The sequence below is a fragment of the Acomys russatus genome, chromosome 5 (genome assembly GCF_903995435.1).
Source record: "Acomys russatus chromosome 5, mAcoRus1.1, whole genome shotgun sequence".
Lineage (NCBI taxonomy): Eukaryota > Metazoa > Chordata > Mammalia > Rodentia > Muridae > Acomys > Acomys russatus.
The window spans coordinates 51697846-51715970 of NC_067141.1; the positions used below are offsets into that span (position 1 = coordinate 51697846).

The following is an 18125-nucleotide window of genomic DNA, read 5'->3' on the forward strand; positions in this document are numbered from 1 at the left end:
TGACACGCCTACTCTAACAAAGCCACACCTTCAATCCTTCTAATCCTTCTAAACAGTTCATCAACTGGGGACTAAGCACAAAATCATGTGAGCCTATGGGGGACACTCTCATTCAAGCTACCACATCCCCCAAGTTCCAGTTACCTCTAATTATTGTAGCTTATAATGCAGTAATTTAAGGATCATTAGTGAGAAAAATGTCAAGATATCTGTCCTTCTGACATCAGTATTTGAGCTTCCCAACACAGACGCTTAGAATTCCTCTCCTTGCCAAGAGTAGAGTCTAAGGAAAAATTAACTTCTGTATTTCTACTGTTTATTTGTTTACAGAAACCCATGTGGTATTTGCACCAATCAAATAAGCACTGAACCTTGTCTATGGGCCACTGATCTGCTGGTAATGTCCATGATGCAAAATTAATCAAAGCAAAGATGCTTGTCAAAGAGCTGAGAGTCTAGAGAACTAAGTCAGTGCCACAAGCACCTTGCAAAGTAGTCAGTTGAGTGGTATTAGAAGACATTTAAAAGTAGAAAGGTCAAATGAAGAAGTGAGTCATCAACATTCAGAAAACATCACAGATAATAAAATTCTATGCAAAAGAACCTGTGAGAATTGGATATACTTTCAAAAGGTAAACTATGGCCTGGAGAGTCTGTCTTAATGGCAGAATGTGAGACTATCAAGAGAGACTCTGAGAACAGCAAGTTGCATTAGAGCACAAGGCACAGGAGACTGCTCTGCCCATTGAGTCTTCTATCAGTCCAGGTTCCAGTAGACAATGGGTAGCAAGGAATTTACTCCAGAAACATGAGTAAGGTAGATTCAAAAGCACAGTGTCGGAGGCTAGAGCTCATAGATTTCTGGCAGTAAATCACAAGAGAAGGAGCTCTGGAGAGCTGATTGAAAACTAAAATGAGACCGAGCTGTGGAGAGCAGGTTCCTTTAGAAGGAACATTGAGCTAGAATCATTCTATCCTAAAGCCTCTGGGTCTTATCTGAAAGGTCTCTGATCAACGAATACACTGGCCCAAGATGACTACTCAGGGAGGGAGCCAGGAAAACATACCCAAAATAACCCTTGTCTCATTCCCTATCCTCATATGCAGGGCTTCTCCTTGGCCAAATCCAATGGCAATGCAGAGGTCCCAGGAGCCCTGATGAGGAACTCTATATGAGTAACCCCCCAGAGTGCGGGCTGGACATTGGTGGGGCCTGGATCTGGAGAACAAGGGAAAGGTTTCCCAGAAGAGATTGCTTCAGACACAGGGAAACCTGGGATATAGGCAGCCTCAGGGACCTTCAGCATTCCTAAGTCCTGTAGGGAAGAAAGTGGTGACTCTGAAGTAGAAAAAGAAAACTAAAGTAAAGTCAATTCATGTTAAAATGGACCCTCTGACCAAAACTTTATTTCTTCATTGATTGTTATGTTAGTATCATACAAATGGTACTACTTCAAAAGCAGTTTTCAAGTTAACTTTCTCATAATAAGCACGCCTAGATGTACAAGTCTCTACTGAGAAAACCCAGCCATCAAACCCAATGCTAAATAACACACTGGAATAATTCTAGTGGAAAAGTGTTCACGTTATTACCAAAATTTATAAGGAAGGGAGACTTTATTTTGGCTCAAAGTTTAAGAAGACATGAGAAAGGCATGGGGATGAGGTAGTCAATTTTTTTTTTTTCTGACTTGCTGACAGAAAGAATGGCATTCCCTGTAACAGTCTCTATGCCAAGACTAACTGTAATTCAAGAGGTCACATTATGTTGGGATATTTTAATAAGCACACACTTAACTTTTGTAAATCTACAGAAAAAATATTAACAAACAAGTACTTAAAAATGCTTCTCCGTGACAAAATTTTAAATTGCTTTTGTGCTTGAATGAACTGCTTTCTTCTAACGTAGCTCAAGGCAGTGACAGAAGGGTGGGGCAGCTAGTCACATTGTATCCAGTCAGGAAGCTGTTATTATTTGTACCTAGACATTTTTATAACAATGTTTACAAATATGTAGCTGAATACGCATTTTATGTTACAAATATATACTATTAACTGCTATGTTTAAGCATAGTATAAAAAAATAAGTTTTCCTAGGCTACTTAGGATACCTATGGGTATTTTTATTTATTAGACAAAGTTAGACTTTGGAGATCTTTTGTAAGATAATGATCATGTTAAAATTTAAGGAGACCAGTGAAACGGCACAGGGTGTTCAGTAAGATGGCTTGACGGTACTTGTACTGAATCTGATGGGCCAATTTTAATCCGCAGGACTCACATGATAGACAGAGAATTATTCTCTAACCTCCACACCCAGGCTTTCCATCCTCATATTGTAATAACTCTTTACTTTTTCTTTCGTGCTTAAAGTTAATCAATTAACTAAGTTAATTACTTTGGATTTTTAAGATAAGGAGAGCATCTTTTTGTAGTCCTGGCTGTCTAGGAACTCACTTTATAGATCAGGCTGGCCTCAAACTCACAGAGATCCTTCTGGCTCCCTCCCTAGAGCTGGGATTAAATGTACATGCCACTTGCCTGGCTACTGCAATAATTTTTAAAGGCATGTTTTAAATGGTACCTGACTTGAGAGCTCTAGGTCTCCCTCACAGCTGTATCTGAATCCCTGCCATCCCTGTTTAGTAGCTCCCACCTTCTCAGCAGAGCAAACATTTGCTTTATGTGGACAGTGCAACTATCTACCAGATTCCTCTTCCTTGAGTAGGGTCTACATACGGTCCTCTCCCTACCCAGGAAATACCTATTGCGTAGCTGTTCTAAGGAGCCATTGGGAGAGGCCCGGCAGAACTTCCTTACCAAGATGTTGATAAATGATAAGGTTTCTCTATTCGTTTCCATCACTTTCATTTTATTGTGCTGGGTAATTCATATTTCACCCATAAAGCTCTCCAACTTTCTTTTTTTCTGTTTTTTTTTTTTTTTTGTTTGGTTTGGTTTGGTTTTTCCTGAGATAGGGTTTCTCTGTATAGCCTTGGCTGTCTTGGACTTGCTTGTAGACCAGGCTGGCCTCGAACTCACAGTTATCTACCTACCATGCTTCCCTGAGTGCTGGCATTACAAGCTGGCACCACCATGCCTGGCTCATCTCCAACTTCTTATACTCATATAATTTTTTAACACATGTACCACACTTAGTAGAAAACACTGCATAATTTCATGTCTCTGTGACTGTCTCTGTACTATAAATTCAGTGGCCAACATGACATTGTTGGCATCTTGTGCAGTTATCAATGAGACCACTCGGAGAACAGTCAGCTGACACAGAAGCATGAACCTGCTAAGAGACCAAAACATTAAGAATTGCAGGTCGGTAGCAAACATAAAGCAAACGGCAGACATGTTGTATGACATGTCAGAACACCTTCTCAGCTTGCCTTTTCCTTGCTCTCTACAACAGATGCTGGACGGCTCCCCAATTGAAGTGACCTTGGCCAAGCCAGTGGACAAGGACAGTTACGTTAGGTACACCCGGGGCACAGGTGGCAGAAACACCATGCTGCAAGGCGAATACGCCTACCCTTTGGGCCACATTTATGACCCTACCACAGCCTACCTTGGAGCTCCTGTCTTCTATACCCCCCAAGCCTATGCAGCCATTCCAAGTCTTTATTTCCCAGCTACCAAGGGACATCTGAGCAACAGGGCTCTCATCCGAGCCCCTTCTGTCAGAGGTAACACTAGTTAGTTCTCTCTCCATAATTCCTAAATTTCAAATCATTGATAAACTGTAGTTCAGTGGCCTTAGACAGATTGGATGGATTCAATGGGAGAAAAAAGACTAGAAAACTTTGTTTAAAATCAAATATATCAGTATCTCTTGTTTTATAGGAATCTATTTTTTTTCACATTACAACTGGTTATTGAAAAATACTTGTCATAACATGGTGTGAATAAGCCCAGTATACAAATTAGATCCATAAAATATGCACAGAATACAACCTAGCTCTATAACCACTGTTTCTTCCTCCTTATTAGACCAGCACATGATATTAATATGTGACTGGTTACACTGTTTATAGAACTTCCCAGGGAGAACAGCCTGACACAAAGGAAATCACCTCAAATGAGGCATTGTCATTTAAATTCTTTCCCAGAATTGTGTGCTATACCTCTGCTGTGCCCATTGTCTGTTTGTATGTTGGTGACAGGGGCTTATCACCAGCCTGATTCCATGCTGGTCAAGAACTCCCAATGTCTGCCTCTACCTCCTGAGTGCCCTAAGGCAGATGTGTATCACCTCTGGCTATGTGTGATTACTTTGAAAAAGCCAAACTACTAATAAAATTAATGGTTTTTTTAGTACACAGGAAACCAAATAAATTAAAGGTAGAAAAACAAATTTGATCTCACTGTCAGACTATATATTATGTTTAAATCCTACACAAATTCTCTGTTTGAGCAGATTTCTGAGCTCAGTAAATTCAATAACATATCTGAAGCTAGTTTGTCTCTGCCTTGTGGTATCTTTTACTGAAGCTTTTCTTGGTTGTCGTTAACATCATCTGGACCCCAATCCTGTTTTCCCCATATGACCACAATCTGGAAAACAATGAAAAATTATGTATTTGAATACACTCTTGAGTATCACTTAGAATAGGCCCACCCAGATTATTTTGGAAACAATTACCTTACTGTATTGCATTATTTTTCAGGGATTAAAGTGAATTGAGCATCTTAAGACCTCTTCAATGGCCTTAAAAGGTCTATGCTCACAATACACCCTCTCCCATGAAAATTGCAATGTAAAAGCAATAATCAAGATTTTATGTCTGTATGTTATAACAAATTATGTAATTGAGATATTATGCAGACATATAAAACACATCATTAATTAATCCATATATCTTACATGTTACCAACCAGTTGTGATGTAGAAAAAAGCAAACTCCATTCCAAGGGAAAATAATAAATAGCATTAACAAAAATGCAATCAATGAATAATATCTATGGGTGAAAAGTGATCAACTTAATGGTTTGTTCCTTTATGTCATCAATAGGAAATCAACACAGCAATACAGCAAAGAAAAAATCAAAAGGAATCTATCTATGAAACTCAACAGAAACTTAAGTCTCATGTCAACAGTGCATAAGAGAGAGTGGTAGACTTAAAAAAAAAAATGTTTTCTCAATGGTTTTCTGATGACTCACCAGGGATATGATAATCAAATTCATTTCTGGCTTACGGGCAGAGTGGCATTCACTGTAACAGTCTCTATCCCAGGCTAACAATAATTCAAATGGTCATATATATTATGTTGGGATGTTTTAATAAGTACAAAGTGAATGTACAAAACATTAACAAAAGGGTAACAAAAAATACTTTTCTCTCTGACAAATTTTTAAGTGCCTGTGCACTTATCCATCTCCATGAAGGCACTACTTCCTTCCAAAGGAGCTTTCAGAAAGAGAGAGTCTACAGTGAGCCTTAGCTGATGTTGAGTTTCATTACATTTGACTCTTAGGTTATCTGTCCTTCCTCAGGGCAGTAATCAATGTGACTTGGGCTAACTTTTCCATTACAGTAAGATTCAGGGTGATTTTCTGGTGGTTTGATTCAGTTTAATGCCTTCTTACATTCCTAGAAATTTACATGAATGTCCCTGTAGGGGCTGCTGGAGTGAGAGGACTGGGCGGCCGTGGGTATTTGGCATACACAGGCCTGGGGCGTGGATACCAAGTCAAAGGAGACAAGCGAGAAGACAAACTCTATGACCTTCTGCCTGGGATGGAGCTCACTCCCATGAATACTGTCTCTTTAAAACCGCAAGGAATTAAACTTGCTCCTCAGGTAGGTAAAATCACACCAGCGGTAATTAAGCTGGGCCAGGAACCATTGCTCGGATGGCTTCAGTTGATCCTTACTTGGGCTACTGTTCTGTGACATCAGCTTAACATATTCAAAGGGGCCGCCATTCTGGCACTATAAAAGGACCTTCATTGTGTTTCCTTACAATCCAGCAAAATGAAAAACAAACAACATCCTGAAAAAGAATGAAAACCAAAAATCGTAGATAAAAATAAAATGAGGCAAAAACCCCAGGTCAGAATAAACTCCTATTAAAATAGGAATAAAGCCTATTCAGTTGGCAACTGAAAAGAAGGAGACTTAGTAGCCAGGAACCTTAAGTAGACAGTTAGGATTTTTCTTAGAAATATGGCATTAAAAGAGCAACACCAATGGAAATGCCAAAATGGATGGACAAAAGTCCTCTAGACTGCAATCTCCACAAAGAACTATAAGCAACTGAATAAAGCTGAGAGCAGGAAAGGTAGCTTTCCCAGCAAAGAGGATGCCAATTAGTTATCCAGTGTCAAGTAGTCAGCACTGAAAACATGCATACATACAAGGAACATGATACAGACAAAAGAGGTTATTTAGAAATATATATTATGCATATTGCATGTACAATATAACAATTAATGAAAAGAGGTCATAAATTTAAAGATGAGTGGGGAGGGGCATGTAGGAGGTTTTGGCAGGAGGAAAAGGAAAGAGAAATATTGTAATTATATTATAGTCTCAAAAAAAAAAAAAGAAGAAGAAGAGAGACAGGGAGAGAAAGAAGGAGAGAGAGAGAGAGAGAGAGAGAGAGAGAGAGAGAGAGAGAGAGAGAGAAACATTCCACCTGGAATCTAGATAAATCCTTCAGTATAAAATGCCATCTGCCATATGAATGCTCTTCATTGGGCAGTGTTATGATGGTAACTGGGTCATGATGGTAACTGCTATTTGCTGCTATTCACTTATAGCCTGTGTTTCTGTGTGGCTTTGGGTTTTTTGTTTGTTTGTTTGTTTCTATTTTGTTTTATTTTTTAGTCAAAGTTGAAAGTTCTAGAGATTGTTCAAGTAGGGAAACTAAATACCATGTTAGAAATAAATTAAATTAAAACGAAACATACTGAGTTCCTGTTAAGCCTAAGTTATCCTATCCCATTAGTATGCGTCACGAGCTGCTCCCTCTGAAGTCATTTTGGCTGAATGGTGCAGGACAGTCTGTAAATTCTAAGGGAAATATCCCTGCCCTCAGGGGGGAGGTAGACCTCTGACTTGAGGGAAAAAAAGTTCCTCAGGATTTCAACCAAAGGGTAAATATGGGAGAATGGGAGCAGGGTATTGTCAGTGTTTTTCTTTTATATATTTTTAAGTAATTTTTCTTCAAATTCTATGCAGGCAATCAGAAAAAAAATTAACTAAAGACTGTCTATTGCAGTGGTAAATAGGAATCATTTGTTTAAAAAGTAACATTTATTGAGCTTCTCTAGGGTAGCCTGTTTGTTAGACACTAGAGATGTAAAATTGAATACAACAAAACTCCTTGCAATCATAAATCAGATGGCAGCCCAGTGGGATAATACTGACACATAAAGAGATAATTACAATGAAGTCAGGTAACTGCCATGGTGAAAGCAGTCATTCTGAGCAAAACTCCTGGTTTACTCATTAAACTCCAGTGAGAGGCTGGTTATAATAAGAAATAGTTAACTAATATGTCTCTGAATTCCTACAATTGTAGTTGAAAATTTGAAGGCCATGCCACTTTAGCCAATGTGGCTGGAAACTAACCCCCACAGTAGAGGTAGGAATCTCCAACCAGTAGACAGGGCTCAAGAAGTGCCCTGATCCAGCAGCGGCTGCAGAGGCCACTCTCCTCAGTGTGTTTGCATAAGTGGGCAGAGAGCCAGTCTTCTATCAAAAGCTAACTTATCTTGCTCAGGAACCTCAAAACTTGCTTTATAAGTGATAGAAGAGGCTACTAAGCACTTTTTTTTTTTAATAAAGTTTTTATTTTATTATGTATATAGTGTTCTGCTTGCATGCACACCTGCACTCCAGAAGAGGGCAGCAGATCTCATGGGTCTAAGCCACGATGTGGTTGCTGAGAATTAGACTCAGGACCTTTGGAAGAGAGCAGCTAGTGCTCTTAATCTCTGAGCCATCTCTTCTGTCCCTAAGCACATTTTAATAATGGAAAAAATAAGCTCAATATTCAAATTAATACATTGGAAAATATCATGAGAGACAGCAGCTGGGCTGACATGAGAGCAGTGAGCTAAGAGGCTCCAGCTGTCTGGAAGGTCTTGCTCTGTTGCATTGTTCTTCTCTTGGCATTAAGCCCTGTTTGACACAGATACTGAATTTGCTGTGTGAATGGAGGGTCAGGACGTCAGCACTAGTAAAGTAGGGCAAAGTAACCATGACTCTTTTCAGAAAAGATTCAGCTTATGGTAATTCAACAGTAAAAAGTAAACACACGGATGGATGATTAAAAACAGATTGTCATGAAAATAGCTAAGCAAAGCACATTGCCAATAAATAAATAAATAAATTAGATCACCACTGTAAATACCTATCAGTGTTTATTACCATATACGGCCCCAAGGGCTAGAAAGATGGCTCAGTGGTTAAGAACACTTGCTGCTCTCTAGGACGACACATGTCAGGTTCCAAACACCTATACCATGGCTCTGGTTCCAGACTGATGCCCTCTGTTAGCCTCTGAGGGCACCATGCACATATGATGCACATACATGCAGGCAAAACCCTCATATGCATAAACTAAAAACATATAAGATGAGGCCCATAAGGCCCCCTGATTTTTAAAAATTGTGTAGTTAAAAAAAAAAAGACCTACGTAAAATGGAAAGAAGCAAAGGTACCTCCTCAGGTTATCTGTGCCTTAAGCCACTATGAACAAGGGCTTGAGTGGAGGTAATAGGCAAATCCACCCACATAGGGCCACAATTTCCTAAAAACTGGAATAAGTACACATAAAAATTATGAAGTTAAGCTCTTAGTTTTATATACATATAATATATTTTATATAATATATATTAATGGACTAAAGTGGAACTACTAGAGTAAATGGTGTGAAACTGATTTCATGGACCATAATAAATGTTCACAGTTTAAATGGAGTTCAGATTGAGTTCAACTTAAATTTTATGAGCCATTAAACCATGTGACATTTTCTCTCTTCTAACCGTTGAAACTGAAGTTCAGAACCCAGAACCTAAAAGCTGAGAAGTAATGCAAATGTGACATTTGAGGGAGAAATCATTTTTTTTTTCTCTTGTAGATATTAGAAGAGATCTGCCAGAAAAATAACTGGGGACAACCAGTGTACCAGCTGCATTCGGCCATTGGACAAGACCAAAGACAGCTATTCCTATACAAAGTAACTATCCCAGCGCTGGCCAGCCAGAATCCTGCAATGTGGGTACCTACTCTGAGCTCCTGGTTACAGAGCTTTTAGATAAGATTAGCCTGTGTTAAGCATATCTGATCATCACTCAAATGACATCCTCAAGTCTGCCACCTGCTCCTCTGCAATTAGATGAAAAGGCAAGGTGCTCAGCTGGTAAACAGACTGGCATCTAAAAGCCCCAATGTTTCATACAGAATGAAGACTTTCTGGGTAACTGACTAATGAATAGGGGAGATGCTTAGAGATCAAAATGGAACAAAGGACTATAACTGGTTCCTTCCTGCAGTGGGACTCACGTGAAACCAACACTTTATTGTATAACCGTCTGTCCTACCTTTTAAATTTTGTACCTAAGAGCTGGTCTTTAGTAGATATCACCTTCCGGATTTTACCTCCACTGCATTTATATATTTTAGGAACCATGTTTACCTTAGAAGAGTCCTGTAGTAAAAATTATACATGTTCCCCAGGAATGTCATCAGCTGCCAAGGTACTAGACCAATTCACAAGTACTTTCGTGTATCCTTACATGCAAGAGCTTTTTACGGCAAATAGAAATAAATACCCCATACAAAATGCCATCGTCCGCTCATCTTTACCAGCTAAAAAATAGCTTTGGGTTTTCACCTGACTGGGTACAAATTTTCTGAATAATTAACATGAGTGACCATTCTTTCCAGTCACCCTTTCACACCTCCAAAGCTAAGTGCCTATGTGGACGAAGCGAAGACGTATGCCGCAGAGCACATTCTACAGACACTAGGCATTCCCACAGAAGGAGGTGACACTGGGACTACAGCGGCCACCACGGCATCTGCCACTGTGTTCCCAGGTACTCGGCCAGGGGGAATCAGCTGTGCCAGAAACTACAGGCTGTCTGGGGATACCCTTCTTTGTAGAACTCTCAAGTACAGTAATTCTGACTTGTGCCCCTGTGAAGAAGGAAAAGAGATGGGGAAACTGAGACAGAGCAGCCTAAGTTACTTGGCAACTGCCTCTGCTTTGAGAAGCTATGAGACCTTGAATAAGCCAACGCTCCTATGTCTATGTTGGTATGGCTTGGTTTCTGCTCTTATTAAGAGACTTTGGTACTATTGTGAGCTGGTATTTCACTGAGCTCTTGCTGTGAGCACTGAGGTGCTCAGCACGCTTTATATTACCCCCCCCCCATGACCCTTTCTGTCTTCCACCCTTTTCTGCCCCTTTACTTGATCCCTTTCAACACCTTAACGCTAGATAGGAGAGAAAATGGGATAGAAGGGAAAAGGAGCATCATTACAGACTACTTCAAACTGATTAGGGATGTCAAGCTCCCTGGGGAAAGTTTGATCTTCGCCATCAGAACACAATCACTTGACTGCAGCCAGCTGCAACCAATAGCATCCGACCACCAACCAGCCACATACGTATGTGTCAGGGCTCTAGCATTTATATATCCTCTGAAAACTTCCCATAATTCCAAATGTCTCACACACTCTATCTGCAGAAACTATCTGCAGTGCGTAAAACCATGGTCCTACTAGAGCAAATCATAGTCAGCTGCTGTGAGACAGCCTCATATCCCCACAACTGGGAGTAAAATGAAAACATATTCCCATAACATTTCTGTGGAGGGGGGGGGTTGTTTTTGTTTTCTGTTTGTTTGTTTGTTTGTTTGTTTTTTTTTTGGTTTTGTTTGGTTGGGGTGTTTTTGTTTGGTTGGTTGGTTGGTTTGGTTTTTTAAGACAAGGTTTCTCTGTATAGCCTTGACTATTCTGGACTTGCTTTGTAGACAGGCTAGCTTTGAACTCACAGCGATCCACCTGTCTCTGCCTCCCAAGTGCTGGGATTAAAGGCATGTGCCACAAATGCCTGTCTCATTTCTGTGCTTTTTAAGGAAACCAAAATTACAAAATTCTCACTACAGACAGACAGATGATAGGTGGATGATAGATAGATAGATAGATAGATAGATAGATAGATAGATAGATAGATAAGCAAGCTGTAAATCTCAACAGCTGCCAAAAGGGAAATGGTGAAGAGGAAGAAAAGTAAGGCAAAACAAGCTGTTTGCAGTGAAGGTCCACAGACAGCCACAGGGCAAAGAGAACTTCAGAGAAAGTGAGAAGGCCCAGAGTGCCATGAACAGAATGCTTAGCTTTTAATTAAAAAGCTATCTTTTTCACTGGCTAAATGGCCTTTGCGGGTCTTCATGTATCCATCAAAGCTATCCCCATTAGTCCCTGAACTTTTAAAACTGGTACTGTAACATTACAACAGGGTTTTTACTTTTACAGTATAATTTATATCTCTTCTTAAAAGCAAACCAAAAGTTTAATTTTCAGGGTCCTACTGCCTTCAGTAGCAGTGTTTGATGAGGAATCTTTCATTGATTTGTAACAGATAAAGAAAATAAACCAGACTGCAGGATTTAACAAAATATATCTTCTTTTTTTTTTTTTTTTTAAATCACTTGTTTTTATAGTGATACATTAAGACTCTCTAAAACAGTACAATCTCACCTCTATTAGAATATCTGTCTCTGTTTATTCTTTCTTATGTGAAAGAACATTTTAATCTTTAGTTATTTTTGAGACAGAATCTCTCTCTCTCTCTCTCTCTCTCTCTCTCTCTCTCTCTCTCTCTCTCTCTCTCTCTCTCTCTCTTTCTCTCTCTCTCTCTGTAGTCCTGGCTGTACTAGAACTCTTTGGCGACCAGACTGCCTCGAACTCAGAAGAACTCACAAAGGTCTTCCTGCTGCTGTCTCCACTTCCCTGCTATGCTGGGATTAAAGCCATGAACCACCCACCATGCCTTGAAACTTTTAATTTTTTTAAGTGTGAGGTTTTAGGCCAACATACTATTTTGTAGAACAATCTATAGACCCCAGCACTACCATGCCCCTCCTCAATAGCCTGCCTCACATCCGCAGTCATGCGTATGCACCTCTGGGGACGTTTTTGTTGCAAGCTGGCAGCAGAAGGTACCTCTCTGTTTGGACCATCTCTGGAGTGTCTCTGTTTGCTGGCATGAAGTAAGTGTGCCTGGTGCAGGGAAGTTGATTGCTTCTGGAGAATGTCATATTCATGCTTCCAGTGCTATTCCAACTCGGTGGTGTGGTGCTTTCCTTTAGTCCCTGCACTCTAGAGGCAGAGGCAGGAGGATCCCTATGAGGCCCAGGCCAGCCCCAGGATAGCTAGCAAGGACCAAAGAGCCCTGTCTCAAAAACCTAAAAAAGAAAAAACCAAAACAGACCAATAAAACAAAACCACCAATGTGACTCAACACAACCAAGTCCACATACTGTCTCCTCAGGGCACACTTTCATCATATATGCTCATTTGTTTTAAAAAATATGCTAATTCTTTGCATTGCTAAAAGAAAACTTTGTATGTGCCAGAAAGGGGAGGACACCTGAATTCCTTTCATGAAATTTTCTCTGCCTCCTCCTCCAGGATATGCTGTCCCCAGTGCCACCGCCCCTGTGTCTGCAGGCCAGCTCAAGCAAGCAGTAACACTTGGACAAGACCTAGCAGCATATACAACCTATGAAGTCTACCCTACTTTTGCAGTGAGCACCCGAGGGGATGCATATGGAGCCTTCTGAAGACCCCTTTCTTCTAAGAATAAGCCTTACAGAATGCTCTGTAGAAGATACAACCCTCTAACCAGATCTCCTATGATCATAAGTCATACCTTCCCCCAAAGCAATGCCTTTCCTGAGACTACATGACTTACTCTTTGTATTACTCATGAAATGTGAATATTATTCTTCAACCAAATCAAAGGTTAAGAAGCCTCTTGCTTAACCGAAATCTGAAGAGCAAAAGTTGTTCTTTCCAGGATCCTGAGTGCCCGTGGAAGAAGATTAAAACCCTGACAAATCAGTGTGAGCTCTCTTAGTGCCCTAAGCTGGGGTGAGGCACAACTGGGCAGGCAGTAGCAAGGCACAGCTGATAAAATTCCTGCCTCAGTAACTAGTTCACACCTACTCCGTCACTCACAGAATCAAGAGACCAGAGGAAGGCTGGGGGCTTTGTAAGAGGCTTATAGCATCACCTGAAGTGTGGAGTATGATCCCAGACTGAGCTAATGAAAATGGTCTGAAATGCTATAGATTCCATTATCACTTTCGGTCTGAAATTTCCATCCTATCCATCTGTCACAGATCAGCATCTTCCTGTCCCTGCAGCCTCTGGGGACTCCTAGAAATCAATACGTTGTGTTTCCAATATGCTTGAGACAAATCCAAGGAGGGCCCATATTTATTCAATCCTTTAAGCCACTGTTTTCCTTCAGAATTCCTACTCCACCTGGGCATCTCCAAATCACAGAAACTGTGCCAACACTGAGTACTAGAGTGAAAAAAAGATGTTTTCTTGTCTGAAAATTCAGGCTTGTCCATATTAATTTGCCACTGCCTCAGACTCAGTTTTGCTGATCTCAAACACTGTAAAGTTAATCAGATCTACATAAAATCACTATGATATTTTCATAATCAAAAATTTGGCCAAAAAAACATTTCATGGAGAAAAGTGAGCTTGTTTGGCTTGTGTCTCACTGTGTAGCCCAGGCTGGCCTCAAATTTGTGATCCACGTGCCTCTCCTACCCCTGGGCTGGAGTTGTTGATACACAACACCACACGTACCTCCAAGTAGTATTATTAATCTGAGGTTACCTTAGAATTTTCTACCCACTTCATATTAATCTACCAAGAACCACTGCCCTTCCCTTCTTTTGATTTTCTCTCAATATGTGTAGGTGGCTTTTCCATGGCTGAGTCCTTTTATAGTGAAACTACTCCGGGAAAGCCTTACACCATTGTGGTTGCTTAGAGACCATTGCTTCAGAGTTCAGTGATTGTTACTTGCCAAAATGTTCCTGGGTATTTAGAACATCTGATGGTGATTGGGCTGGGGGGTGGGGAGGACGGGGAGCACTACATCCAGAAATGGAGGTAAAAAGACATGGTGCTCTCATTCAAATTAGGCATGTTCAAAAGAGAGAGTCAAAAGTCCAGTATGGAATATGACCTGGCCTTATTAGTGATTTAGGAAAAACAGCACTGGGATTCCCATTTAAGGGAAAAACAAACAAACAAACAGAACCTTTGGTTCTTGTGAAAGTCTGTAGAATTCAATTAAAAACAAACCCAGGGGTGCAAAAAAATATTGTCACCTCGTTCGTGGAATTCTGGAATCTAAAATCTGGCCAGATTCCAATCAAAGTCAGGGAAACATCAATCATAGTTGATGCCCATAACCTTCAGGTTCTAGCAATTCCAGCAGGACATCTAAAGCTGAGAACCTCTAGCTGAAACTCTGGATGGCTCTGGGTTTTCTGGCCTTTTATCTCTGATTATTGTGCTCCTGAGCACAGGAACGCCCAAACCTGGCATCACATCTAGAACTTTCAATAAGTTAAGGGCAAGGTCACGTGCCAAGTACATTAGAGGATCTCGGAGTGGGGGCCTGATGTCAGTGCTCTGTGAACATTCCTGGTTATTTGAATATGTAGCTTGGTGTGGAGACTGTTAGGGTCTTTATAGATCCCAGTCTTACTTTTTCATTTTTTCCTTTATAATTCAACTTTCACCAAATGCAAAATGCATATACATTGTCTTAGTTAACACAAATATTCATATAGTTGTTGGTATAGCATATCACACACAATCTGAGTTTAAATGAAATTCATATTAGCTTCAAGCTAATTCTTAATCCAAACTCTAAAGAGAAAAAAAGCTAAATGTTCCTTAAAGTAATTCTTATATCCAAATTTACACTCACCACAGATCTGTTTTTTGCTCTGAGAAAGTAATTACATTGACATACAATTATCCTCTGGGCAGGCAAACTTCTCTTCAGCCTGAAAAAGCATTCAAAATTTTACCTGCAAAAGTTTTGCATTCCTTTAAAATCTTCAACTATAAATAGCAAGGGCACACTATATGTTTTCTCAAGATAGAAGAGAGGTGCAAATGCAGTAGAAGATTGAGATCCATTTAAAAGGAGAAGACAAGTTCTTAGTACAGATAATACCATCATCACTCATTAAAGAGATCAACAACATAAATCCAAACAACACACACATACACACACACACACACACACACACAGAGAGAAAAGAATGCAAGTGTCAAGAAAATTGTCAGTGGGACAACACATGCTCACTTTTGAGAGAAAACACAACTATTTGTGACATCTGCCTCCCTGGGGCTGATTTTTACACTACTGAGTAGATGGATGCAACTGCTTCTTCTTCTTCTTCTTCTTCTTCTTCTTCTTCTTCTTCTTCTTCTTCCTCTTCCTCTTCTCCTTCTCCTCCTCCTCCTCCTCTCTTCCTCTTCCTTCTGGAAGGGTGGCACTGAAATTTTACTTTGTTTTAGTAATATATAGATAAGACTTTGAATTCCATTATAACATGTCATAGACAGTATCAGTGTATTGCTACCATGGCAAGCCAAGTTTTGCTGTAATGAGTTTGAATCTAGGAAGAAAATGAGTTGCCATTTGAGGTTGAGGTGTTGTTATTGAGTTTTGGTTGGTTTTTTGTTTGTTTGTTTGTTTGTTTTTCTCTTTCTTTTTCTTTTTCTTCTTTCCTTTCTTTCTTTTTATGCTATTATTATATTTTAACATATATATTTATGTTATTGCACATAAATAAAATAAACTACATAAAGCAGGAAGAACCATGAAACAATCAGGAATTATATAACTGTTACATTCATCGTGATTTGGCTATTTGTATTTGGCAAAGTTGAAATAAACATCTTTCCAATGGGCAATCCTTTTCTCCAACATGGCGCCAAAAGCAAAGAAGGAAACTCCTGCCCCACCCAAAGCCGAAGCCAAAGCAAAGGCCTCGAAAGCTAAGAAGGCAGTGTTGAAAGGCGTCCACAGCCATAAGAAGAAGAAGATCCACATGTCACCCACCTTCCGGGGGCCCAAGACCCTGCGGCTACAGAGGCAGTGCAAAGACCCTCAAAAGAGTGTACCCAGGAGGAACAAGCTTGACCACTATGCCATCATCAAATTCCCCCTGACCACCAAGTCAGCCATGAAGAAGATAGAGGACAACAACACACTAGTGTTCACTGTGGGTGTCAAGGCTAACAAGCACCAGGTCAAACAGCCCATGAGGAAACTCTGTGACATCGATGTGGCCAATGTCAATGTCCTGATAAGGCCTGATGGAGAGAAAAAGGCGGGTGTTCGACCGCCTCCTGATTATGATGCTCTGGATGTTGCCAACAAGATTGGGATCATCTAAACTGAGTCCAGCTGGCTAATTCTAAATACACACTTTTTTCACCAAAAAAAAAAAAAAAAAAAAAAAAAAAAAAAAAAAAAAAAAAGAAAGAAAGAAAGAAAGAAAGAAAAAGAAATAAACATCTTTCCTATCTTGTTGAATCTAAAATTTTGAATGAAAATCCATATCTATCATATCTCATCTCTATTAACTTAAAACATCTATCTAGGTCTAAAAGCATCATAACCCCTCACCAGCTAAGTTTAATTATAAGACTAAACTGTCTGGTCTTCAACCCCATCAGAGACTTGAGAAGAAATAAAACGTAATTACCTAAGTGAACCAGAAATGCAGATTAGCAGCTTCCAAAATTAAAAAATGGCTGAGACAGTTTACTGCCTAAACAGTCACCCAAAACTCTCTATAACTTTGAAGCATCATCTTCAGCATTCTGGCCCAATATAACTGGCAGACATATTTTCGTGGTGGGAACTATTGAGGACTTGCTTACCCTGTCTTGGCAGAGTTTCATGTTCCAGGCCCAGGCACTTCAGTTGCTATTACCTGTCAGAACAGGACAGCTTTGTAGAAAGCTTCTGATATCAATTGGTTCAGCATTTCAGACTGTCCCACACAGGACTCCTATTAAGCCTGGAATTTCTCAACATTTAGAAATTAGACCACAAATGCTATTCCTGGCTTGTTTAACCATTTTACCCAGTTTTATTTGGGTCCCTTCAAAGATTTATTTGCCCTAAATTAGCCTGAAGAAACCTTAAGAAACAATGCCCCATTTTCCCTAAGGGGGTTTCTGTTTGCTCTCTTGGGATACTTATTTTGATTGGGAGTTGGTTATAAGTTATTATTGGCCTTATGCAGAAAGAAAACTAGGTTGGACTCAGGGATATCTCTCTTTTCCTTTAAATTTCTTTTGTAGGTAAGGAGATAGGAGCTGAAAAGAAAGAAAGGGGGATATAGAAATATAGAGGGAGGATAGAACAAAACACAGATTATTCAATCTACTCCTCCACTTAAGGCTGTAATTGTTACTCACAAGTAAGGTTATTTTTAATTCATTGGTACAGAATTTTGTATATTGATGCAAAATAAAGTTAGTTTTGATACATTGGATAGAAGTATTTTTTTAAAGACAGACTCTCCCTATGTCTCAAGCTAGCGTAAATTTCTTTAGCATCCTCCTCTCTCTTCCCCTCAAGTGCTGGGATCACAGGCTTAAATGACCGTATGTGCCTCAAAAATAATCTTTGAAAAGATCAATTGCCAAACAAAAGGTTAGCTTTGCATTACGGTTATTTTAGATTTAGCAAATTAGCACTAGCACCCTCTGGCCTTCTGAATCCTAATCCACTTCTCTGTTTCTCCCCTGAATGGGTCTTATTTCTTCATAGAAAAACTTAAAGTCAGCAGAGCAGCCAAATGGCAGTGACAAAATGTATCTGGAGTAAAATCTAGAACATTACACTGCCTCTCCCAATAGGCATTTCTCCATTTTGAGAGAGAAACCAAAAGGAAGAGCCTGGCTTGCTCTATTCTCTCTTATGCCTTGTTTAACAGAAAAGGGCATATCAAGAAGCAGCCCTTAGAAACTGGACAGGAGACAAGATTAAAGATGGCTCTTGGGATGTTTGCTTGCCCTAGCTAGAATC

The 18125-nt window shown here is 39.9% G+C and overlaps 2 protein-coding genes across 5 annotated transcripts in view; both read left to right on the forward strand.

The window, feature by feature from the left end:
* The window catches only part of A1cf (APOBEC1 complementation factor), a 72317-nt gene extending 59250 nt beyond the window's left edge, over nt 1–13067 (forward strand). For 2 of the 4 annotated variants that reach the window (XM_051146335.1, XM_051146336.1), the window contains exons 8-12: nt 3422–3695; nt 5607–5812; nt 9102–9238; nt 9911–10062; nt 12665–13067. In XM_051146335.1, coding sequence (XP_051002292.1) covers nt 3422–3695; nt 5607–5812; nt 9102–9238; nt 9911–10062; nt 12665–12816 — 921 coding nt within the window. In that variant the 3' untranslated portion in view covers nt 12817–13067. Of the gene's footprint in view, nt 1–3421; nt 3696–5606; nt 5813–9101; nt 9239–9910; nt 10063–12664 lie in introns of those variants that run through there. The other 2 variants (XM_051146337.1, XM_051146338.1) reach the window with 2 other exon arrangements.
* Nucleotides 13068–15770: 2703 nt separating this feature from the next.
* LOC127190081 (60S ribosomal protein L23a-like) lies at nt 15771–16515 on the forward strand. The gene has a single exon (XM_051147124.1). It carries the CDS (start codon nt 16009–16011, stop codon nt 16477–16479), a length of 471 nt encoding a protein of 156 aa, XP_051003081.1. The 5' UTR covers nt 15771–16008; the 3' UTR covers nt 16480–16515.
* The last annotated feature ends 1610 nt before the right edge of the window (nt 16516–18125 follow it).